Below are 26,496 nucleotides of genomic sequence, written 5' to 3'. Positions count from 1 at the left end.
AAAAACCCAGTGTTGATTTCTCCTACTCTTTTTTGTCTGCATTGAGAGCTGAGGTACACTCAAAAATATAGAAAGTTCATTCTAACTGTGCAGCTGTGCTATGACCGACTCGTAAATGTTATGTTCTAAAGAGTTGATTCTGCATAATGCACATAGCGTGATTCTTGAAGGGGAAATTCTTTGCTGGTTGTTCACTGTACCAGGTTGAATTGTGTCCTCCCCAAGAGATATGTTCAAGCCTGATATGGTTTGGCTGTGTCCCCACCCAAATCTTATCTCAGATTGTAGCTCCCATTATCCCCATGTGTTGTGGGAGGGACCTGGTGGGAGATAATTGAATCACGGGGGCAGCTTCCCCCATACTGTTCTCGTGGAAGTAAGTCTCACGAGATTTGATGGTTTTATAAGGGAAAACCCCTTTCACTTGGCTCTCATTCTCTCTTGTCTGCTGCCATGTAAGATGTGCCTTTTGCCTTCCTCCGTGATTGTGAGGCCTCCCCAGCCACATGGAACAGTGAGTCTATTAAACCTCTTTTTCTTTATAAATTACCCAGTCTCGAGTATGTCTATAGCAGTGTGAAAAAGGAATAATACAAAGCTCTAACTCCTGGTACCTATAAATATAATCTTATTTGGAAATAGAGTTTTTGTGGATGTAATAAAATTAAAATGAGGTCATACTGGATGATGGTGGACTGTAATTCAATAACTCTGTTCTTATAGGAAGGGAGAATGTTGGACACAGAAAGAAGACAGTCATGTGAAGACAGAAGCAGAAATTGGTTTATGATGCCATAAACCAGGGAATGCTGGGGAGTGTGAGCAACCACAGAAGACAGAAAAGACAGGGAAGATTCTTCACTGGAGATTTTGGAGGGAGCGTGATACTGCTGACAGATTGAATTCGGCTTGAATACATTCACCAGCTGAAAAACAAGATAAAGGGGAGCGGTTTGAATTCTCCAGAATCTTCCTGCCTTCAAGGTTCAGCCCTGCCAGTGATAAATAGGAATTTGTTTTTTGGGCGATAACAGTTTCTCTACTTTTAAGAGAGAGAAACTTTCTCTACTTTTGTGAGGAAAAAAATGTACTAGAGAGTTCTTCCTTTCCAGGCATTTGGTAACATTGTTGTCCATAATGCATTAGAGACTTATATTTGAGATAGTGTCTAAATATTTATAGCTCCTCCTGGGGTATGAATGTTTGATTTCCTAATGAGGGACCACTTGAGAGCACCTCCCCCTCATGCCCAGCTTGTGACTTAAAGATGCCCATTAACCTTCAAGGGCAGCGGCAATTTGGGGATTGGCTGTGATAAGAAATGGGGATTGTAAATTTCCACGTACATTCTCTTCCAGGGAAAAGCTCTGAACCAAGTGCTTTTAAATTAGTTTTTGTTTCATTTCTGGAGAAGGGACTGCAAAACTGAGGGGCGATGGAGAAGCTGGAGTAGAGACGAAAGCAAATGTAGTGATTTGTTGAGGACATGATGGTGACAGCCAACATTGTGGGGTGGAGAGGAGGGTTAAGGGATGCTGCAGCAACAGAACTGGTTGGGTGTTAGACAGCAAGAGAGTTACAAATAAAGCTGACTTCTAAACTGAGAAAATCAGGAAAATATTCGGGTCACTCACTGTGGTGGGGAATTGGTACTTGAGATCAGGAAGGGCAAGGAAGGGGAGACGAGAATGAAGATCTATCAGACTCATTGGCTAATAGAGCTTGATAGAGCTCTCAAGCTCATTGCCTCTAATTGCCCATTTTAAAGATGAGGAGACTGAGTCCCAGAAAGGTGAAGCCAACTCATCCAAAGTTCCATAGTTAGCAAAGGGCAGAGCCAAAATCAGAATCCAGGACTCCTATCATCATCCCATACCCTTTCCAAATTAGAAATCAAGAACTGGAAAAAGTGGGAGGGTTTATCTAGATTTTGTAGAATTTCATTCTATAGCTGGTAACACAAAACTTCCTCATAGGAGAGGGTATGGGGCAGAGGTTACAAACTGAAAAGCTTATGATTTGACCCCCACTTTATTTTTTAAATTAATATTCTAATTTATTTCTAACATTTCAAGATTAGGCAAGTTTCTCTATCAATCTGGATTTTTGCCTGCTCTGGGAAAAGCCAGTCGATCTGTCAGAGGTTTAGTAAAGAGACGCCCTCCTTTCAAGAAAGGGCGTCATCTAATTTACCCTCATCTACCTGGTTGGCTTCATATTATCTACCTGACCCCTCTAGCCCTTGGTTTGCAATCCCTGGGAGGGCAGAAGGAAAGCAGAGGCCCTGAGCCCAAGACTGACAGTTGGGATTGTAAATGGCAGGGGGTGAAGGGAAGTGACCAAAGGAGCCCAGAACAAGAAGAACCTGAGCCCTGAGGTCACAGAAGCAAAAGGTCTTGTCCAAGAATTCAGGGACAGGGTTTTCATCTGTTTTTAGATAAAGTAACAGGATGTGGGAACCAAAACAGTGGTCAGTTCTCCAATACCGCACAATGCTGATGACTTATGCAAAACATCCTCTTTCCTATTTTTAACTAGATCACAGAAGCTGCGTCAGAGGACTTTGCTGCTGACTAATCCTGTTGAGGCATCTTTCTCTGAATTGCATAAATGTCATCTACATAGGCTAGAGAACATTTGAGAAAAAGAAAAACTGTAAAGACTACTGCATACGGGGCATTCTTATAAATAGTGTTCTGAGTGGGATCGGGGTGTTCCGGGCCACAGCTTTCTGGAAGTTGTCTAGGATTTCATGGTTGAAGAATGCAGACAGAGAAATCATTCATTTGTGTAAGCCGAATTAATGATTCCGTGACTTTTTGCACTCTAAAGAACAGTGAGGACTGTTTAGAATTATGCTGATTTTTCAGGAAAACAATTTTCTAGTTGTATAGATATCCCTGCACTAGCAATAGGCTTTTTATTGGAGAAAGGAATCAGGAATGACAACAGAGGTTTCTCAATGCTTTATAGGTAACTTGTGGACAAGTTAGCCTCTTTGTGCCTCAGTTTTCTCATCTACAAAACAGCAATAGCAGCAGATCCTCTCTCATGGGGTTTGGGTGAGGATTAAATGAAATAATTCACTAAAAACAGTGTCTGGCGCCTAGTAAGGGCTTACTAACTAATAACTATTATGATATTTTCTATGAATAACTGAATTGAGTCGAGAGACAAGTGCTTTGGCTAAGCTACTTGGTAGCAGTACCAGAATTAGAGACCAATTTTTAATTCAGTATCTTTTCTTTCATCACGTGTTTTTAAACAACTTACTATTTATTTTCTAGTACATACTAACATTTCCTCTTGCAGGACATAGCACACTTACTGTTTCAGTACAAACATACTTCCACAATGGTTTCCTTTGGAAAAACAATTTTGATTGATTTTTTTTACTCCCTGATTAATATATCACATTTAGAGTGAGAGTACTGCTCACTTAGAAAATACGGCCGGGCGCGGTGGCTCAAGCCTGTAATCCCAGCATTTTGGGAGGCCGAGACGGGCGGATCACAAGGTCAGGAGATCGAGACCATCCTGGTTAACACGGTGAAACCCCGTCTCTACTAAAAAATACAAAAAACTAGCCGGGCGAGGTGGCAGGCGCCTGTAGTCCCAGCTACTCGGGAGGCTGAGCCAGGAGAATGGTGTAAACCTGGGAGGCGGAGCTTGCAGTGAGCTGAGATCTGGCCACTGCACTCCAGCCTGGGCGACAGAGCTAGACTCCGTCTCAAAAAAAAAAAAAAAAAAAAAAAAAAGAAAAAAGCAAGACTTTCAATTAGCAGGTCTTCAGCCACTGACATGGCAATCTGACTTTAAGCCATATGAAATTACACATGACATTTAGAATTGAATAACCATTCTGATTGCTTCTTTGTGTCTGTGGAGAAAATAACATTTATTTTGACCAAATGTTATTTTTTCCCTTTTTCATCAAATAAATCATACTTAGGAGTGGAGCGCTTCTGTTGTTCTTTATGATTCATTGATCAACTGTGAAAGAACAAACACATCAAATGCTGAAACTTGAGTTACAGTCCATTGGTGATTCTCTCCAGGACACTGCTGTCTCCCGAAGAATCATAGGCTTAAAGAGATAGCAGAGATTTCAGAGACTCTTTAGCTAAACTCCTTGATCTTTATAGATGAGAAAATTGAGCTTAGAGAGGTGATGTGACTTGCAAAGTCATCCAGCTAGCTGGTGGTGAAGAGGGATCTCAAACCTTGTTTTTTCTGACTTTGAGTCCCCATTGCATCATGTCCTGCACCAACTCATGTATTTCTAAAAAACCTTTCTGTATTATCAGGTGTTGGCAAACAGCCACAGGTCATGTCCAGCTTGCCACTTGTTTGTGCAAATAAAGTTGTATTGGAACACAGCCATGCTCATTTGTCTACTTACTGTCTATGGTTGCTTTCTTGCTACAATGGCAGAATTGAGTAGTTGCATCAGAGTTGCTCTGATGTCTGATCCTTCACAGAAAAAGTTTGCCGACCTTTGTTGTATATCAAGTTTGACTGAAATTCTCTTTTTTTTGTTTGTTTCCACTCTTTTTGCATCAGACCCTATTGTCAAAAGTTGAAGAAAGTGGAGTTGGGCAGGGAATTATGGGAAAGAAGAAAGAGGAAGAAAAGAGCTAACATTGCTAACATTTATTTATCTGAGACAGGAAGTATTCTAGAGGCTTTATATATGTCATCTCATTTAGTTCTCAAAAAGATGCTGGGAGACTCATATTTTTCAGCCCCAATCTGTACATAAGAAAACAGGCTCAGAGAGATAAGAGTTAAGTTGCTAAGTTTATGTCACTAATAATTAGCAGAATGAGGATTTGAATCCAGCCTTCTCCATTCTAAGATTCTATAATTCTTTCAATTACATCATGTGGTTGTTGTAGTCAAGGTGACTTTTCATTTTCTTAAAAAAGTGTTACACTATCCTCCAAATTGAAATCGTTTAATTAAAAAATAGTATTTGGTACCAAATCATATTTAAAAAGCAAGTAACTATAGGTTAAAATTGTATAATTCATGGTGTTGTCATGGGTTTTGTTTTTGTTTGGGTGCTTGTTTATACAAGTAAGTGAGTTGGACTGCAGATGATGAGAACAATACATTTCTTGACAAGAAATTTGCATTTGGCATTATTGAAGAAACTGAATGGCTCAGTAACAGGTAGAATCAAAGAAACTGAATGGCTCAGCAACAGGTAGAATCAAAGTCCTGTATGCATGTTCACACAGATAATTACATAGATACCATGTAATGTGTTTTTATTTAATCAGCAATCCCTGCTCTCCAAGGCTTGCCACAATTCTCTAAACCAGTGGTTAACAAACAGACCTAATCATCTGCATCACCCATGAAGTTCCTTAGGGTACACACTTCCAGGACCCTCCCTGCACCTAACTAAGTCAGTATATCTGAGTTTAGGTTTGGGCGTCTGTAATTTTATTTTATTTGTTTAACCTCTGGAGATGGTTCTGATGATCAGCCAGCTTTGGTAACCATAACCCTACAGAATGAGTGAGCAGGCAAGGCCTGCGTCTTTGTCTCAGTCTTTCCTGGTCCTCCTCTATGCCCTCTAAACCTGTCCACCACCTGAGCCCCACGCTTTGGTCAGTGTGCATGCTCTTCTCTGTCTTTGTCGAATGAGGCCGAGTGCAGTGGTTGGGGCACTTCCTTCACCACAATGTACTTCCTCAGCATCCAGTAAAGTGGTGCAAACACCTTCTGCCTTAATTGCAGTGACTGTGGCTTGTTACGCTTTCATTTCTGTCATTGCCTTTTTTGTTTTCTATTTGCATTTGACAGAGTGCTCCAATGACAAATTCAATTCTGATTTCTTTTGCTCCCTGAGTACAAAAGTAAAGTTCATGGACACTCAGAATTGAGATAATAAAAGGTCATAAATTGTCCCCACTACCTAATTACTTACCTCCTTTTCTTTCCTGCTTTTAACAATGTCACTGTAATCATGATGGATTGAAACCAAAATGGGTTTTGAACTGGGAAAGCTTGGAAAAGCCTCAGCCACCTGTTAATTTGAATTTTTCCTCCCCACTGTGTGGGGGTTTTATTAGCCTAATATAATATAGACTTTTAAATATAGACATATAACTACATTCAACCCACACTCATTTTTTCATCCAGTTCCTCTCTTCCATACTATAATCTCAACAATTGACTTTAGTAGTCTTTACTACTTTTTGGGAATCACTATTATTGAGTTTGGATGAGAACGCTAGTTCTTACTTTCTTAGGGTGAGATGTGTACTTCTTTCTCTTAAGTGAATTAAGACAAAAATATGTAACATGTGAGGACTTCAACATATCCCATATTACAATTATGATTGATTAGGTCCCAAAAGACAAAGTAGTAGATACAAAATCTCAGAAGAGGAAAGATAACATTTTTTATCCCAAGTAGAACAATAAAAGAGACCTGTTCTCATGAAGGTGTTTAGAATTACCGTGTCTTACTATCAAAGAGAAACTCAACTGACAACAGAGTTATTAAGCACATCAGAAAGACACTTGATAGCCCCTAACAAAATATAGAACCGGACTGAGATTTGTGAGATGAGAAATGGTGACTTAGGCGATAATGCAATATACTTTTATAGGCCATTACAATTAGAGGTGAAAAAAGGGTGCTCTATGAAATTGCCTTGGGCAGTACCTTTCTGCCTCTATAAGATTAACAGCACATTTCACAATGGATGTCTCAAGAAACTTAACATTCATTTAAATCAAAGTGGGTAAGCTGCAATTAAATAAGCATTTCCCATCCAAGTGAGATGGACCCTAATGAGTGAGTCTAAATCCTGTTTTCAAGATCAAAATTACCTTTGGTGACAGCACTGCTTTCCAGTCTGTCCTTCCAACAGCACTGCTTTCCAGTCTGTCCTTCCAACAGGGAAGAGCACTTCAGACTGAGGGCAAACGTGCCTAACAGAAAAAGACAGTGTGTCCTGTGACTCGTTAAAAGTGATATGGGGGCTGGGCATGGTGGCTTACCCCTGTAATCCCAGCACTTTGGGAGGTCAAGGTAGGTGAATCACCTGAGATCAGGAGTTTAAGACCAACCTGGCCAACATGGTGAAACCCCGTCTCTACTAAATACAAATATACAAATATACATATATATATATATATATAAGCTGGGCTTGGTGGCAGGCGCCTGTAATCTCAGCTACTTGGGAGGCTAAGGCAGGAGAATTGCTTGGACCTGAGAGGCAAAGATTGCAGTGAGCCGAGATAGCACCATTGCACTCCAGCCTGGGCGACAGAGTGAGACTCCATCTCCAAAAAAATAAAAAATAAAATAATAAAAATAAAAGTGATTTGGAGTGTAGTTAAAGACAAAAAGGGGCCCAAATGTATACTTTAACAAGAATTGTATGAAATTTTAATGCACATGGTACGTAGGCCACCCTGTCATAAATATCAGCCAGGGGATTTGCTAAAAGAGGAGAAAACAAAATAGAGGCGGGTAGAGGGCAGAAGTGCAGGTGGTGGTAAGAAGAAACTAGGAGCTGTTAGGAATGGGTTTCAGAAAGAGTTCTTTAATAAGAGGGCAGGGAGGAAAGAGACCATTGTGGGGGCAATAGACATGCAAGACATTAAGGACAGAAGAGTTTGAAGATCGTTTACTGGCTTTTTACATGTATGTTCCCCTTGGCATTTGCTTGTGAGGCTGTCGTAGAGATTTCAACTGTTTTTGGTTTATTTTCTTTGAACATTATTCTATGCTGAAACTCATCACCAGGGACCCAGCTAGAGTCCTATTACATTGTGACACAGGCGAGATCATGTGGTTTGTTTGGAAGACAGATCACATAACCATTTACCTGGCAGCTCTTTGGCTTTGAGGCATAACCACGTGCTGCAAGGTGGCTCTGTAAACTCAGACTCCTGAGAGGACTGCATCATATAGTTCTGTATTATCCAGCATGAATAGTGACTGCCATCATAGACCGGAGGAGAACCGCTGGTGCGATGTGGCTGAGGAGTACCCAGGGTCTCTCATGGCTTGTCTGCACTTGCCATGTCCATTTGCTTCTTCCTAATCATTTTCAGGACTGGAAGCCAGAAATGAATCTGAAGAGACAGAAAAGTGGATAAATGGGCATTGGAGTTGGAGTCATTTAAAATGCCTCTGACTTAAATTTTTCATTGTAGGGTTAAAGATGTTGGGGAAAACAGCAAAAGACTGAAATAAGCTTATTTTTGTGGGTTATGTTGGTCTTCCATTGTCTATGGGCTATTTCCCAACTCTGTAAGTTGCAGATGGCTGATAGAAACAATGTGAGTGATTCTTGTCCATGACCTGCATATGAACTCCACCCAGTAGAGTACAACTGACCCCTCCCATCCACCCTTAAAGAAAAAGACAGTTTTTGCATCTATTAAGCAAATTCGTTGGGTATTCCTGATGGCCTATATATATCTGTGTGTTCTTTGAATTATTCTTTGGTTGTAATTTTTCTTACCATTCCCTCATTAATACATATGTATTAAATTACATAAAATTTTTGATATATGTCCATTTTATAGATGCATGAGTCATTATGCTTTTATTTATATATTTGTATATATATTATTATATTTTTATCTATCCTCTCTCTATACACACATACACATACACTGGAAAATGAACAAATTCTTTGGCATTTACAAAGCTATAGTAGACATTTCCCTGTCTGTTTTTTCTTTACCTAGGAAAGCATATCTTATTGTGCTTTGCCCTTTAATAGTCAACACTAAGGACCTCTCCAGTCGCCGCTCTACAATGACTGAACATACTTACTTGAAACGAATATATTAAGAATATCTTGTAGTATCCTTTGGATCAGCATTCAAATCACAGAAGTAAGAGCCCTAGCCACATATGTTTGTTCATTTTCCCCCAGTGTCCTATCTACTGCTGGGACACAAGCCCTGATGTGAAGCTGAAGCATTAAGTGCTTCGAAGTCCCCTTTCCCATTTCCCTCTCAAACTCAACACTTCCTCAATTGGAGGTTACACCACCATCTTGGCCTTACCTTTGTAAGATAAAGACTCAGCCGTTTTTTGACTTCTCCCAGCGGCTGCTTTGATCTTTTTTTAAGCAGCTTTGCATGCAGGTATTGGATGCGCTTCCTCTCCATGCTGGGGTAGAAGGATGCTGACACCAGGATTTTAAGTTGCATAAGGATAGAGGACAACAGTCCCAGCATCACTAATATCACAAGAATGACACTGAGAGGAATCCAGGTCTCAGATAGAAGAAATTTTGGTTTCGGGATACAGTTGGGTTCAAACACAGATATATTAAAGGAAGAATCATGGAAAATATCTTGAGTTCCTTGTTTCTAAAATGAAAGAATAAAATAATCATGATGCATGCCACTTTTGTACTCAGTCCTTGTCTTTCTCAGTGCTTCCCTGCAGCACACGGCACTATCTTCAAACATGCAGGGAGCTTTGGCCAAAGGAACTATCACATATTCCTTTGTGTGTTATGATTGGAGCAAAGGAGAAGAGATGCGTCTTATTTGTAACTATTTCAGTGTTTTCTGAAGTGGGTTTGTAGAAATACAGTAAAGATTCCCTTGAGAGAAGTGTATTAAATACATTTTTTCACTCTATCCCTTCTTTTGAAAATCACAATGCCCATTAGACTGTTGAAGGCTCTGAGAAGTAGGCAGAGGAATCTTTTAACTTTAGCCAGCAGTTTTCCTAACAAATTTGATCACATAACTCATTTTCATGGAATATTTGTTTCTACATGTTAGGACATATGGGACAAAAGAAAGAGCGGGGAGTCAGCTAAACTCAGGGAGAAGATCGCTTTAGAACATAGCCCGTTAGGACCCCATCATATCCTCCCAATACCCCTTAAGCAGACCACAAGGTCACAAAGATGTTGAGGCATTAAATTATGTTCTACATCTACCTTCCGGAGCTTAGGGGGATTATTCTTATTTAGTGTACTGTATTCCCTTCTAGGTTGATACACTGGCCCTCCAGCCCACGTTATTGAAGGAGACTCTAAAATCATGTTTGGGCAGGTCCTAAAAATAGGAAAATTTCTCATCCCTATTGGATGCTCATGAGAGGTACATTCCTTCCTTTTTGAAGGCAAGAGCATAAGCCAGTTGTCCTCAGCAGACTGACACAGAGGGCAGGAGATGACATTGAGCCACCCAGCCAAGCCACCCACGAGAGAAGTGTGTGCTGATCCAGCTCTTTCTTTCTCTGACCTGGGAAAATCATTTAATCTCTCAGTGGATTTGTTTTCTAATTTGGCAAAACAGGAGTTAATGGACCAGATCCTGCCCATGAATAAACTACTCCCAGTGTAAATTAAACACCTTGGGGAAGGAACATTAGCTTTACAGACTGGGGTGCTTAGTAAGTTATTATCACTCTAGTGCCACAGAGCCCTGGGGCCAGGAAAAGGTAAATGACTTCTCAAAAAGATCCCAACCACACCCAGAGGACACTGGGCACCTTGGATCTATCCCACTGCCTGTGAAGACTCTGGAAATCCCAAACCTGGGACCTCTACACAAATGTCAAGTCAACTCTATAATTTCCCCAGCACTGTGCCGAAGCAATGAAAAACATTTGTGTTGCCTCTCCCTTTCTCTTATTAAAAAAATAGTCTGCCTACAATTAAATAGAAAGATTTCAGTCCCCAGAGCAAAGACATGCACTCTTTTTAATACTGTTGAAGAAACAAACACATCGATTGAGTCAGTGATGAGAAATCCTGCAATAAGAAAGCAGCGGGTGTTCGGTCTGGGACAAAGTTATTTTGTCTAGAAATTTAACTGGGGATTTTGCAGTTGGGAATCAGGGCTTCAGAAAGTTTGTGTGGACACTTTTGTATGGGGTTGGTTGAGGGTAATGTGGAAGACAAATTAATTCTTTCAAAATGCCAAGCAATATACTAAATGGTACCCCAATGTTTTAATATATATGTTCCTCTCTTAAATAAACAATTTATTGGCACAGCACTAAGCAATGAATGGAGGGCAGGCTCTGGTGTCAGCCAGTCCTGAAAAGTTAATGCTGCCAAATGCAGTGAACATAGTAGGTGCTCAGTAAGTAGAAACTCTGGCTACTTTTATTTACACTGCCCACCCACAGAGCTAGCTCTACTTGGGTCATTTCCCATCTTCTTTATTTAAAACATATATTTAAAATCATACGAAAGTGAGAAAGAAATTGGCAACACCTTGAGCCAGTGTTTCTCTTCCTGCGTGACTTTTCCTTGGCAAATGTGAGGCAATGGTAAAGACCAGGAGCCCCCAAGGGCACCCTGGCGTAAGGGTAGGGCATCGCCAGTCATGCAGAAGCTGGTTCTTGGCAGCACAGTCTCTCAGATACAGCAGGAGAGAGTTTGAGAAGCGCTCCCACAGCAGTCTCGTACTCACATCTGTTCCAGTGCCCACCACCCTGCTGTTTCACGTGTGTACACGGTGACCTCCCTCTCAGGACATAAGCCCCTCCAGGAGGCCCTCACAACCTAGACATCTTCGCACCCCCAGGAATCAGCAGTGCCCAAAGAAGAAGGTGTCAGGACATTGTCATTGGAAAGCTGGGTTTTTTTGGAAGGCAGAACTTGCTTTTTTCCCCCTCTATCTAACATGGTGAGAATTCACAACACAAGTATGGGTACTGGCTAAAAGAGAAGTAAATGAGAGAGAAGAAAAACGTAGGAGAGAGAGGGAGAATTGAGAGGGGAAGCCAAGAAAGGAGAACACAGGAGGGGAATGGGAGGGAAGGAGCGAGGCCCTTTTCCTGGCCACTCCTAAAGATCAAGCATGTCTGAAATTCTTGTTTGGCTTTCAGCTAAAACACTACTTCCATTATCCACCGCTCCAAATAGCTAGAGCAACAGCGTGACTTGTAATTAACGGGATTCTTCAGGGGATGCAGACAGCTCAGAATAATCAACTCTGAGAAGCAGCCCAGGCTTAGGAGGGCAGGAGCCATGGGACTAGATCTGCTGAGCCAGATGAAAGGGGAGGAAAAGTGTGGATGCAGCAGGGGGATTTGAGGCCCTGAGAGGGAAAGAGAGAAATGGCAAGCGGGGCTTCACGGGAGGGTTTGCAGGCAACATTGTGGCCATTTTTCCTCTGTGATTTCCCCAGCAGCTGGCACAGCCTAGGGCAGCTTGAGGAACAGTATGGCAAATCAGACCCATGGAAACAGGTACTGGATACCCCATAAATGTGTACAATGATTATGTGTCAATTAAAAATAACCATAAAAATTACAAATAATAATTTTTTAAAAAAAGAAACAGCTGTTGGCGTTTTTGAGGCAGGAGATCAGCAGGACTTGCTTACTGAGCCTCTGTCATGACCCTGTGGATAGAAACAGAATATAACAAAGAAACCAGCCAAAATCATCTAGGACCAAGATGGTGATGACAAAAACCTCTAGTTGTCCTTGCTGCTCATTATATGCTAATTATAATATATTTGCATAAGGCACTCCTACCAGCACCATGACAGCTTACAAATGATACCATGGCAATAACCCAGAAGTTGTCTTATATGGCTTTTCCAGAAAGCTGATGAATAACTCACTCCATAATTAGCATATGATTAAGACTAGGTATAAATACAACAGACTAACAATCCAGGAGTGCTAGTCTGGGCCACTCTGCCTATGGGGTAGTCCTTCTCTGCCTGTGGAGCAGCCATTTTGCTGTACTCTGTTCTAAAAAACTTGCTTGCTTTCACTGTCAGCTCACTCTTGAATTCTTTCCCAAGCAAAGCCAAGAACCCTCCTAGGCTAAGCCCCAGTTTTGGGGTTCACCTGCATTATTTTTGCCAGCCTGGGCTAGTGTACTTAAGCCCAGCATGCATCACACACATGCACATACACACCTGCACATGTGCATACACGTCCCATGTCATTCAGCCTAGCAATTTCTGGGTTTAAAAAACAATAAGGTAAGTGTCTCACAATATCCAGATCATCTGAAATGTCAACATAAGCACAAATATCCACAGAGAAAATGGAAAAGAAATGATAAATGATGGGATGCCCCATCCCCACCATCTTCTCTGTTTGTCCATAGTTGCCAAGAGGAGGGAGAGGGAGAATAGAGAAGAGAAAGCCAGATCCCTCAAGATGCAGGAAGGACCAGCTCAGAGACAGATGCTGTCCTGGCTAATGAAGATTTTTCACAGATCCATCTGATGGCAATTAGGAGTTAACTTTCTGGCTTTGTTCTTGGAGTGAAGGGTTTAGAACAGGGGTTCTCAATCTTGGCTGCACGTTAGAATTACTCTGGGAGGTTTTAAAAATCTCTCACCCCAGTTCAATTAAAACAGAATCTCTGGGGATTCTGGAGAGAGGTATTGAGTTGGTTAGTTCAACTCCACAGTGATGCAACTCTGTATCCAAGGTTGAGGACCTCTGGTTTAGAGGGTCCTTGCTTTCTAATACCTAGGCTAGAGTTTCTCAAAATGTGGTCTATGGACCACCTACCTTGAAATCACAGCCATGCTCATTTAAAATGCTCTCCCAGTTAAAACAAAATCTGTGTAAATCAAGGCCTGAAACTCTATATCCAACTCAGGAAATTCTTAACACACATTTAAGGCTGAGAACTAGTAATCCAGTCTCTCTCAAAACACCGAAGTGTAGCTGTGTAGCATTTTTAAAAGTGGGTGCTACCAGCTACCAGCATCAGCCATTTTACTGGGCAACTTAGGAGCCCTTTTCAACAATCATCCTTTTAAACATTGCGCCGATGGCTTGGGAACCCTCCTGTGTTTGATAAGGGCTCAGGATGCACAGCAAAGTTCTCCCTCAGAGAAGGTGCTCAAAGTCTACTTGCCCAAGCTCGAGGATGAGAAGAAGGCAGGTCCTAAATCCCTGTCTCTTAGGTTCACGCCAGATAGTCCTGCTTGGGAATCCACTTCATGTTCAACCTCAGAGACACTTATTTCCACATTTGAGTGTTTGTTGACTGTAGGAGGCTGGAGGATGCCCTACAGATACAAGGTATTAGTGCCTGGAACCTGTTAATGTTACTTTATTTGGAAAAAGGATCTTTGCAAATGTTATTAAGTCAAAGATCTTGAGATAGAGAAATTACCCTGGATTATACTGAAAAGTCCTAATACAATCATATACATTCTTTAAGACAGAGGCAGAGAGAGATTTTCCACATGCAAAGAAGAAAGTGATGCGATGACAGAGCAGAGATGGGAGTGATGTGGTCACAGGCAAAGGGATGCCATCGGCCACTAGAATCTGGAAGACGCAAACAGCAGCAACAGCACCTGAGTTTTAGCCCAGCGACACTCGCTTCGGACTTCTCCCCTCAGATCTATCCAAGAATAAACTTCTGTTATTTTGAGCCATTCAATTATTGGCCATTTGTCACAGCAGCCACAGGGAACTAATGCAGAATCACACCCTAACATCGGGACTTCACTTCAATTTAACCTGCATTTGTTGGGTTCCTTGTATGTGCCAAGCACTATGCCAGGCACCAAGGATGCAAAGGCGAATAAGCCACTTCCCTGCCTTGGGAGGTTCATGATCTTCTGCAAGACAGACCAGCAAATAGCCAGGATACACCATGAGAAGTACCTGTGGGTCCCTACCTCTCCATGCAGCTTCAAGCGAACCTCAAACCCTGGCAAGCTTTGAAACTGTTTGCTCACTGAGAAAATGAGCCGATACAGCAGATAATCTACAGCTGCAAACAGCACCCAGATGCCAAGATGGGTAAGTATGGGGAGGAAAAACAGCCCCAGGTTTTTCCTTTCTTTAGGAGCCGGCCAGAAAGTCGGGATGATGACATACTTCCTCCTTTCCTCCTTATTCAGCGGGAGCACACAGGGCCTCTGTTGAAGTCGCTCCCTTTCATCAAACTGAACAAATTGTCTGGTGATATAGATGTTTTCATACTTCCAACCACAAGGGCCCAAATATCGCTTCATGAAGAGGCCAGTGCCAAGTAGGACGAGCGAAAGCCCTGCAAAGGCAAGTAGCTTCTGACCCAGGGAGGACAACACCTCTGTTGTGGTTGCCATCTGATACAAGATGCTCAGGACTTCCCCTTTGCTGTCATTTAGCTGTGCCTCCAGGATGTGGCTGGGACTGAAAAGAGAGACTGCCAGGGTCTGGTTCCAAGAAACAAGGTCATCAAATACACTTAGTGGAGTGGCAAGGCCATAAATCCACTGAATTGCCTCAATATATTTTTTCAAAAGTGGAAAATGTATGGAAAAGCTCTTTGCCCTTAGGTTGCAAGTCATACCATCTAGGAGACCTTTAAAGTTGTGAAAAATATTTTCTACGTGTCCCAAGATGACGATCCCTGTGCCAGCTGCAATCAAAGCGTTCCTGCCTTCACGCAGGCCACAAGAGAGAAAGACGAGAAGAATAAAACATCGTGCATGCTTGGAGCAACACAGCAGAACACATGTGATAATCCAGGAGCCAGCAGCCGCCATGATTGATGATAGAAACCAGCAGAAGGCCACAGACAGGAGGCCCACTGAAATAAGAGCAACCAAACAGCAAACTCCCAAATGCTGGATAAAGTCCATCCATCCAGGGCTTCTTGGAGACAAGTAAGTCTCCCAAAGACTTAGGAAGATATCAGTGCCTAAGGTCCAGGTACCCATGCTCCCTGCATCCTGAAAATGAAAAAGAAACCAAGGTCAGAAACTGCTTTTGAATGTCCTCTGACCTTCATAAAGGCCATGGGGGTAGACTGACTGCAGAAAAAGTGGCCATAATTATTTACTCTTCCTGTGTCCTCTCCCTTGAAATATGACTTCACAGCTTCTTCCACCTTCCACCACCAAGAGATGAGGTCTATTCCTCCATCCCTTGCATCTGGGCTGGCCTTGTGACTTCTTTGCCCAATCGAATGCAGCAGAAATGCCAGTGACGATCTTGGGCCTTGGACTCACTCCACGTGCTCTCATGGAACTCTGCTCCTGCTAAGTCCAGATGCATTTCCCAGCTATCACTGCTGTAACAGATAACCACTGAGTGTTTTAAAGAAGCACATATTTATTCTCTCACAGTTCTGGAGGTCAGAGTCTAAAATGGGCCTGCAATACTGTGGTCCTTCTGGAGGCACTGGGGGAGAACTTGATTCCTTGCTTCTTTCAACTTTAGAGGCAACCTACATTTCCTGGCTCATGGACCCTTTTTCCGCCATCTCAAAGCCAGCAACGTTGCATCTTCCCTCTGCTTTTATCCTTACATCTTCTCTCTAGACTCCGATCCTCCCTCCTCCCTCTTCTAAGAGCCCTTGTGAATACGCTGAGCCCACCCAGATCATCCAGGATAATCTCCCCATCTCAAGAGACTTAATCACATTTGCAGGGTCTCTTTTACCATGCGACATAATATATTCATGGGTTCTGAGCAGTAGGACATGGACAGCTCTGAGGGGTCCATTACTGAGCCTGTTATACCAGGCTGGAATGCTGGATGACGAAAGGCACCTGACCAGGCAATTCCATCAGCTCAGCCAATAGCCATCCAACGGCCAGATGTGAGAGAGGCCATCCGAGACCAGCTGGTTCTCAGCTGACCCACCGGCTGACCACAGACACGTGAGCCATCATAAATGCTGATTTATTTCAAGCCACTGAATTCTCTACTGGTCTGCTAGAGAGTCGTTGTTTATTGATAAGGGTAACAGTCCTATATCATAAGTCTTAATAGTTGAACCCTAGGCTGATAGGCTGAAATGTCGATAAACTGCATTATGAAAGCTTACTCTTTAATAGTCATCTGTTTCCTTGTGCTCAGTTTTACAGACCAGAAAGCACACCAAGGGCATCCAAACTTAAATGCAGCTTTGGACTGAGGCCATTGTGTCTCCGCTCTGTAACCATGGCTTCTTCCCTCTTATGCCCCTGCTCTCTGAGAAGAGTTTCCTCCTGAGACTCTGACAAAGAAAAGAAGAATATTTATTTTGTGTCACTGAGATAATCATCTTTTCTTTCCTCCTAGATCTGGAATAATTAGAATGAAGGCACTGTGGAGCTGCTAACACGCCATCAGCCACACAGATTTAGGTCTGTGATGCTCTCAGAGAGACTTGGATTCATTTGGAGTGATATATATATAAAATAAAATCGGTATTCTCTCCTGATTGACATGAAAATATCTAATAAGTGTTATATCACATGTATGGGATTTTAATGTGGACATTGATCAATTTTTAAACAATCTCAAATAAATCCCGTCTCATTAAATAGCATGGGTCTGAATTTACGGAGTAGCTGAATACAGTGAGAGCCAGTGAATTACATTTGTCGTGTGAGATGAACCCAGGCATTGGCTAGAGGTTGTGCACTGAGCAAACAGAGGTGAGGAAATTATTCTTTCTGTGTTCAGGCCGAATGAGGTTAACGAAGGGCAGAAATAAAATGGGGGGAATAGGCAGGTTACGAGTAAATGTGTAAATTTCTCCACCAAGAGTAGAGAGTGCTTGCAGTTCCTGCCGTATAATCCGAATGGAAATGCTCAGAGCAGAAAAGAGATATGAGGTGAGCTTGAGTGTTGAAGAGGGGTCACTGCCATGTGGAACTGGCCTTAGCAGAGTCCAGATCGCACATATGAGGATGTTCTGACAGCATCAGCAGGAAAGGGAATTAGAATGGTAGTGAAAATGGGGACCAGCAAAAGGCCATAGTTCCTTTTTCCTGCAAACTTGCTTCCTTTTGGAATCAGAGGTTGGACTGAAGGGTGAAGATAGAGATGGGCCTTACCATAGGCCGCTGTGCTGCTGAACCTTCCCTGGCATTGTGGACTGAGTCAGACAGGCTCCATGGCACAGGCAAGAGGACTCTGCAGGTGGATGGGCAGAGGGCAGGACACCCAGCACCAGAGGAAGTCAGGAGCTGCGGCCTCTCCTCCCAGGCATGACTCGTTGCTCTCCCATTGCTTTGGGTTTGACCCCAAACCATTATTTGATTGATACCCTAGAAGATGTTAATTATCTATTACATTGTAGGCACTTTTTATAAAGCATCTTTCTATCCCTGTCCCAAGCCTGCAGATGCTATTTGCATCTGATACAGTGGAAACTGAGGCTTGGAGTGCTTACTGGAATTTGTCAGCAATCACACAGTGGAGACGGCACAGCAGGATTCAGGCCAGACTTCCAGGCCCTGTTGTCTGTACCATGCCCGAATTCCATGGTTCTGCGTCATGTGACAGGACCCTCAGCTCACTGTTTTTCCCTGCTGGAGGCATCACACCTTCTGCCAGTGGCTGTTAAGAGCTGACCTGGATATCACAAGCCCATTTCCATTATCTGCTCACTTTTTGTTCCCTGCATCAAAATAGTTGACTCTCTAAGGATATGTCTCAAACTAGCAGATTCTTCTTTAAAGGAAATCAGAAATCCCAGCTGCTTAACTTTTTTCTAATTTCCTTTATGAGGCACCGTTTTGCTTCCTTCCTAAAAAATTAATAATGTGTACTCTGGATTCATTTTTCCTTTCTCTTGCCTTCATCCTTGTACAGTGTGTTCCTAATACAGACATTTTTCTGAAAGTATGAAAAAGATTTATGGGCACATTAACATTTTAACATTCTACAATAAAATCTAATATCAATTAAATAAGATATACGACTGCAATTTTGTCCTGTAAGAAGAACATGTTTTCTTAACAGGCAACAGCTCTAATGTTATCCTTCTTAGTTTTGTGTTGAAAACAGCACGTCACCAGACACCAAAACTTTCTGCGGTGAGAGGACTGAAGGTATCTTCTCTTATTTTACAGTTCAAGCCCCAGAGCAGAATTTAGGCCCACGAGCCCAGAGGCTGATGTACCAGTCTGCCCTTTTGGCATCGTTGACTGAGGCATTGATTTCCTCTCTGTTCCTCATTTTCCCTAACTGAATATATGGCCTACCTGCTCCTTTCGGTTTAATGAGGGGAACCTTAGCAAGAACCTTAAGACTCTCTGGATAAAAGGTCCCCAGTAAATGCAACTCATTTCTTGTTTCTTTGCTGCCACAGAAAATGAAGACTGTCCATTCTCTGCTCTTTAGGCAAAGATTGAATGCCCAAGCTGACGGGAGGCTTAGAGATAGGCACTGGAGGCTGAGCGTGGCGGCTCATGCCTATAACCCCAGCACTTTGGGACACTGAGGTGGGAGGATTGCTTGATTGAGCCCAGGAGTTTGAGACCAGCCTGGGCAACAGAGAGAGACTCCATCTGTCTTTTTAAAAAACAAGAAAAAAAGAGATAGGCGTTGGATTGTGCCAACCTCCAAGGTGTACCACCCTCCAGGCATGGTGACGCCACCCATGCCTCCTTTAGACATCTGCTGATTTCTTTTTTGCTCCTGTGGCGGTGCGGCCATGCTGCTGATCTTCCTTCAGATCTTTCAATTCTCTCCTCTTAGGCAAATTGGTGAATTGGAATTTTGATAAGCTAAGCAGGTGGTTTCTTTCTCAAAGACTTTGTCAAGCAGATACCCAGATTCGTAAATTTTCTTTTTTGAGCTGGAGGGAATCATAGCTCAGAGCTTCTTAGACTTGAGTATGTGATCACTGGAGGGAATCTTGTGGCCCCTGAGAGTTGGCATTCCTAACAAGTTCCCAGGTGCTGCTGACGCTGCTCTCATGAAGACCAGGCTTCAGGTAACAAGCTCTGGAATTCAGCGCTGTCTGATAGAACTGTCTGCGATGCTGGACGTGCTCTATATATGCGCTGTCCAGCATAGGAGGCACTGGCCACATGTGACTATTGAGCACTTGACAGGGCTCATGCCACTGAGGAATCGAATTTGATATTTTATTTTAATTAATAAATTTAATTAATTTTAGTGTTATTTTATTATGATATTTTTAAATTTTAATAAATTATTTACATTTAAATTAAGATTAAATAAAATTTAAATTACTTAAAGTTAAATAAATAACTGGAGCCTTTGTATTGGATAGCACAAGTCCAGATGATTTTGACTGACACCTCCCTGGCTGATAGTCACAGTCGAGGAAAATAAAATTCAAAGAGGCTAAGGGACTCTAAGCTAGGAGTGAGACCCCCAGTTTTCCACCACTTGGTGACACATTTCCCATCACATTCATATCTCATCTCTGACTTTTCATGAGTCCTGTTTTAAAATTCCACTACAGTTCCTGAGTAATGAAATTAAAACTTCCCATGTACCTGTTGTCATCTGCCAGTGCTGCCATAGCAGAACCCCACAGGCCGGGAGGCTTCAACAGCAGAAATTGATTTCTCACAGTGGTGGAGGCTGGAAGTTCCAGATCAAGGTCTGGCAGGGTTGGGTTCTGGTGAGGACCCCTCCCCGGCTTACAGACAACTGCCTCCTCTCTGCGTCCTCACATGGCAGGGAGAGAAGGCGGGTGAGCTCTCTGGCATCTCTTCACACTGTGTTACCTTTAATTAAGTACAAAGACCTTTCCTACATGGCACCCAGAAATCATTTTACCCACTGCTCTGTTTGGCTGCCAGTCTCTTGTCTCTCTCTTCCACAATGGTGAGGCAGTTACATTCTCCTCTTCTTATAGGGACACTAATCCTATCAGATGAGGTCTCCACACTTAGGACCTCATTTAACCTTAGTTACTTCCTTAGAGACCCGATTTCCAAATACAACCACACTGGGGGTTCAAACAAATTGGCATAAGACACAAACATTCTGTCCATAACACTACCCAGTTGGCCCTCAGTCACCACAGAACACATAATTAGAGAAGTGGACAAACTATAGCTTGTGTCAATGTCTGAGACTTAGTGAAATACTCCTAATAATAGACGGTAGTTATTAAGGTGTTACTTTATGCCTGGCCACAGCATCTGATATACATGCTTTCTAACCCTGTACTATTGTAGCTATATCTTTTTAGATAGGAAACTGGGGCTCAGAGAGGTTAAATAACTTGGTCAAGCTCACACAGCTAATAAGTGCAAGAGCCAGGATTTTAACCCATGTTTAAATGACCCTGAGGGGTCAGAATGGACAACCGCTCAGCCCCTCTTTGACATGATCTTCATAGAGCAGCTTCTGAATTTGGTTGAAATATATTCCCAGGATCCCAATCACGCACGCATCCTGAAATGCAGATTCACCATGCCAGGATGAGCTGTCCTGCATTGTCAACCACATCCAGGGTCCTCCCCTCCTCTGCCAGCACAGCTTTATTGAGCCTTCTAAAGCTGACTACAGCTCTCCTTTCCCCAGGTGAACACTTATGCTGCAGCATCGTGCAGCTCATGAACCCCTATGTTTTACTCAGAAACTGTTACAGCCAGCGTTAGGCTCACCTTGCTCACCCCTTAACGTCGGGCCCCCTGGACGCAGGCCCATCCTGGTCTGAGGTCCAGATCAAGGGCTGTCTCTCCCAACTTAGCTGTTTCTCCCAGGGACAGGGAAGAAAAGTGCATTCGGTGTTGGTCTCACCTTCCCTGTTAAGCTGGGGTCAGGAATGGGGGCTCATCCTGTCCCATGCAGGCATCACTCAGATTTTCAAATGCCTACAGGGGTCAGACAAGCACTGGAAACAGTGAAGGAAGTAAGGAGATTCAGATACTCCTTGGGAGTGTGGGGTGTGGGACAGTGGGCTATGGGTCTCTAGCGGGCTGGAGAGCCCACGCCCCCATTTAACTTGCAGGAACAGCAGCCTCTAACCCAGCAGATTTTCTTCAAAGCTCTCTATAGAGGCAGTCACCAGATTTTCTGACTTTTTTTTTCCAAGTTAGAAATCTAGATTTCTTTGGGTGACATCTTCTGGTTCTTAAAAAACTGTTGGCTCAAATTATTTTTAAACACTCTGACAGCTGATTTTGGCCACGGATTGTGAGAGTGCAGCCTTGATCAACAGATGACACTCACATGGCTCTCTTCTCTCCTCTCTGGCCCACTTCTCACCTTAGCTCTCCTCTTCTCCATTCCTCTGAATTACCTTTTCCCCTTTTATTCCTGGAGACATTTATAAACCATGCTTAAACCAAGTTCCAGTCTCACACGTAAAGGTTTTCCTCTATACCTTGGAAATGTTTATTTTTGCCCAAAGATTTCTAACTGTTTTATTCCCCTCTCTTGTGCTCACAGAGTCCCTCCCTCTGCCTCTCCATCTTTTTTTTCTGGCAGCTTCTAAAAGTTTACCTGGCCCCTTTAACCTGTAATTTCTCTTTACTTTGCCTCCATTGTCAATAATGTCTATTCCTGACTCAACATGCTTGCGTCCCCAGGATACAATACCTGCTTCTGGCTTTTACCAACAGCACTATCCCTAGAGTAATGGCCACTTTCTGGCTTTTATCTCAGAACTGCAGTTTCTACCACACCTCAGGCAGGGAAGCCTTAGCTGGAGTCCACAGCAGAGTGCCACCAAGGGCCCTATCTCTCTTCCATGGGGTTAAAATGCTTTTTGTGTGGCCAGGTGGAAGGGAACAGGAAAATAGCAGAACAGGGTTAGGGATGAAGAACCCTGATTTGAACCGAGAGCCCTGCAGAACCATGCCGTCTGGGCATCTGGCTTGAGCCCACATTTACCTGCTTTCATGCAGGGCCAAGCTGTTGCCATGGGAAGCAGAAACAGCCAAACTTCCACATCAACTCTGCCCACGCTAGCTAGCAGACACCTCTGCAGGTGCAGACACCTCGACTGTTTTCCCTGCAGGGGATCTGTGTCAGTGGGAACATCGAGAGCCCCAGTATGAAGGGCACAGGGCTCACAGCCCCCACCCACAGAGCTCTGTTTGGCCACCTTTTTGATGAGTCAAGGAGACCGGCATTCCCGAGCACTGTCTTTTGAGCACAGATCAACTTTCAAGGTGCAGATGAATGTGTCCTTGCTTCAGATACAAGGTCCAGTCAGCAGCCACAAAAAAATGGAGCCATGAAATAATGAGAACCTCCACATGAACGGCCCACCCTAGGAGCTTTCTAGACTGGGGATTATTGAAGCTGCACATCACCAATGTGGCTCCAGAGCTGGCAAGCAGAAACCCACAGGCTTACTGCTAGTGAAAGTGTGAGAGGAAGAAGCGTGACCTTCTCTGGAGGAAAGGCCAGGAGACAATGACCTTGGGAGCATCTTATTGCTCCCCTCTCTCCCCATTTCCAAAGCTCCTGCCTCATCTGATGTCCCGCGATTCCCATTAAGTGATACCAGTTCATTCTGACTCTGCCTGTGCAGAAGCCAGTGGCTTATGCTCAACAAGCCCAGATACAGTCTGCAGACACCCCAGGGGACAATAAACCCAAACGGACAAGCACTCTGTTCTTTCTGTACTCCTCAACCAGCCCTGCCAGTCCCCTGCGGGAAACCAGTCTGAGCCCATCAGTCTCCCTCATTGGCTTGATGTGAATCTCATTTTAAAAGGAATTCGAACAAAGGGCAGAGCAGCATAGGAAAAGAGCGCCGAACAGGGAGGCCTGTGGCCCAGCCTGCCTCTACCCAAGCCAGGTTGTGTGGCCTCGGATAGGTCACATCACCTCCTGGACCTCAACTCCCATGGGCTAGCTGAGTTCTCAGGTCCCCGCTAGCCCCATGCTCTCTGAAATAAAAGGTGCAGTGAGCAGCGGAGCTGGTTCTTGGAGCTGGCGTTCAAAAGTCACTTCTGAGACAGAACATCAAAGCCCAGCACCTGGGAGTGGAACAAAAGAAGAATGGAGGGTTTCTTTTCCTTTTCATTTTTTTTTCCCTTTCTTTTTTTTATAAGCTCTTCCAAACTTACAATGTGGTTCAGATTGTACTGTTCTCTCAGACTGCCAAAATAGCTTGAGCAGGAGCTGCGGCCTTCATTTGAGGTAGAGAGAACTCCTCATGACTTTGTTTTCATCGTTCTTGCCTTGGGAAAGCCAGAAAATGCCTTCCTCTGTGAAAACAGCCTTCACACAAGAAAGAAAAGATTAATGAACGCTGCTAGGTAAACAGAATAGCATTTACGGAACAATTCAGCCCATTGCTGTGTGTGCCAGGCACCCAGAGCTGGGTCGTCAGGGAGGCAGGACTGAGCCAGGCTAGGGCTCCCCATAACCGCCAGGAGGCTTAGCTGAGGGGATTCATAAAGCAGGGGGTGGCTCCAGTACACCCAGGCTATGCCCGTAAGAAGATATTCATGCTGCAGTTTTCCCTGAGCGGAGGATATTCAGATACCAACGTGAAAAGACTTTCTGATACATCCATACATAGGGAGACCACTGGGGTAGGGGGGCCTTAAAGTATGCTCTGGTTATAATTGTTTATTTCAATTTACTAGCACTTTTTTAAAAGCAATTTTAGAAATAAGATTATTCTGAAAGTTTACTTACAGGTTTCTCTCAAGTTCTTCTTCTAATGCAGAAATGCACTTCCCAAAGGCTGTAGGTCTTGATATATAGCAGGAAAAAGGGAACCAGAAGTGGTGGGAGGGTCACATCACCATGAATCAACCTCTTTATTTCCCCCATAAAGTGACTAAGTCATTTAATATCAACAAAGAGTAACACTGATACAAAGGAATAGCATATTTCTTTCTAGCATTTTCCTCAGATAGATGCTCTAGAAATTAATTATAGAAAATAATGAAATCAGATATTTTCAAACACAAGAGAGTGAGTTGTGAAAGCTTGGATGGCTTCTCTCCCTCTTTCCTCTTTTCCTCTCACTCCCATACACCCCACGTCCACTTGAGCCATTGGGAAATGACAAATATCCGCCATACCCACCTCCCATCCATACTTGAAGAGGCAGATGGCACGTAGGAGCCGCCTCTGCACTCATGACCCCAGACAGGTCACATAATTGGTTTCATGCCTCCCACTCATACATGTGACTTTCCATCTTAGAAATTTAGTTTCCAAGTCAAAAGGACCAGCTTGTGTACTTTCAGAGAGTTAGGAAAGTCTCAAAACCTTTCTACAAAATTACTCTTTGCTTTTTGATGGAGATCCCTATTATACCTGCAAGAACTTTTATCTTAAAAAAAAAAAAGAAGGATCAGAATAGACCCGTGGGCTCAGGCTGGGCACACAGACTGCATGACCCTCATGAGTCCTTTGTGTAAGGGGCTGACTTAGTCCTGCAGATGAAGAGAGCTGTTGAAGTGAGATGTTTTCGTTTGAACAAGAAGGATGGGACTGCAATGTGGGTGTCTGATTGAGTCATCCAGAAGCAGCCATGGTGGCCCCAAGGAAGGGAAGGGTCAGGGAGTGGGCAGGATCTTGAGGAAACGGCCCCAGACTTTGGTGAGTGGGAAGTCACTGGTGTTTCTGGAAGAGCCATTTAGGCAGGGGCCTGGGGGTGGGCACCACTCTTCAGTGGGCTGGAGTGTGAACTGGAGTGGGAGGAGGGGAGGAGCAAGCCAACAGGCTTGACTGGACAGGATTCCTTTGCAGTAGTGACGGGGATGGAAATGGAGAAGGAGAAGGCAGCAGTAGAGATGCAGTGGTTTGAGTTTGGGGAAGACTAGATGAAATTTAGCATATCAGCCTCACAAAGAAGAACAAAGATAAGAGAGAGAAGATGTTGGTACTCTCTGAGGAGGGAGGGAGGAAAGCTGAGGGCAGTTGCAACCCTTTTGGGGAAGGAGGAGATGGAGACTTCTGAGAAAGAGGAGTGCAGACAGAGGTTGCTGGATCATGGAGAGCAAACCTGGGGGCAGCTGCTAGAAGAAAGAACTTGGAAGAGGAAATGGAGGGGCTCCCAGCCCCCACAACCAAAAGTGAAGTCACTGACCTGGTTTTGAGAGTCCCCAGTAATTCCCAAGCTTGGGAGTGAAAGGAAAAGGCTGATGTGACAATACCTGTACAAATGTATAAGCTACTAGAATTAGTCATTCCATTTCTAAGAATTTATCTTATATTTGCATGGTATGTGTGTGCAGTGTGTATGTGTATGTGTACGTGTGTGTACAAATCTACCATATACCTCTCTATGCCAGCTGGATAGCTAGATACACAGATCAGCATTGATTGTAGTAGAGAATATGTAGAACAACCTACATGTCCATCAATTGGGAATTGGTTACATAAGTGTTCATAGTCTCCAATAAAATGACTTATTCCCACAATGTATCCTTCTTCCAACTGAAATGGTCTTCCCTTCCTCTCCTTCCTTTGGGAAGCCTTCACAGCATATCTCATATCTTTCTGATGACTCCTTTAGTAGATGCTAAGGTATTCCCCACCATATCCATTTTCATTCTCTTTTACCACCCTGCAGTGCTAGATCCCAATTAATACCCTCTCTGTATGCATGCCCTTTGCCTTGTAACTTTGTAGTTCCCACCCGATTTGAATCTGGGCTTAACCATGTGGCCTGGTTTGGCCAGGAGGTAGGTAGCAAACTTGATATACGAAAGAAAGAAAGAAAGAAAAAAAGAAAGAGAGAGAGAGAGAGAGAGAAAGAGAGAAAGAGAGAAAGAAAGAAAGAAAGAAAGAAAGAAAGAAAGAAAGAAAGAAAGAAAGAAAGAAAGAAAGAAAGGAGGAAAGAAAGAAAGGAAGGAAGGAAGGAAGGAAGGAAAAGAGAG

At 43.3% G+C, this 26,496-nt stretch overlaps 1 protein-coding gene across 3 annotated transcripts; it reads right to left on the bottom strand.

Annotated features, from left to right (window-relative positions):
* Positions 1-7,548: 7,548 nt before the first annotated feature.
* On the bottom strand, positions 7,549-25,075 carry DCSTAMP (dendrocyte expressed seven transmembrane protein). Of its 3 annotated transcripts, XM_025394595.1 has the most exons (5): positions 24,695-25,075; positions 24,299-24,355; positions 14,626-15,666; positions 9,049-9,357; positions 7,549-8,103 (listed from the first exon to the last, which is right to left on the bottom strand). In XM_025394595.1, the coding sequence occupies exons 3-5, from the start codon at positions 15,652-15,654 to the stop codon at positions 8,029-8,031; spliced, it is 1,413 nt and encodes a 470-aa protein (XP_025250380.1). In that variant the 5' UTR covers positions 15,655-15,666; positions 24,299-24,355; positions 24,695-25,075; the 3' UTR covers positions 7,549-8,028. The 3 variants fall into 3 exon arrangements, with proteins under 3 accessions (XP_025250380.1, XP_025250379.1, XP_025250381.1); XM_025394594.1 differs by lacking the exon at positions 24,695-25,075 and having other exon boundaries at positions 24,299-24,626; XM_025394596.1 differs by lacking the exons at positions 9,049-9,357; positions 24,695-25,075 and having other exon boundaries at positions 14,828-15,666; positions 24,299-24,626.
* Between the last annotated feature and the right edge of the window lie 1,421 nt (positions 25,076-26,496).

Source organism: Theropithecus gelada, chromosome 8 (assembly GCF_003255815.1).
Source record: "Theropithecus gelada isolate Dixy chromosome 8, Tgel_1.0, whole genome shotgun sequence".
Taxonomy (NCBI): domain Eukaryota; kingdom Metazoa; phylum Chordata; class Mammalia; order Primates; family Cercopithecidae; genus Theropithecus; species Theropithecus gelada.
Note: the sequence above shows the minus strand (reverse complement) of the source record. Positions and strands in the feature narration are given on the sequence as shown.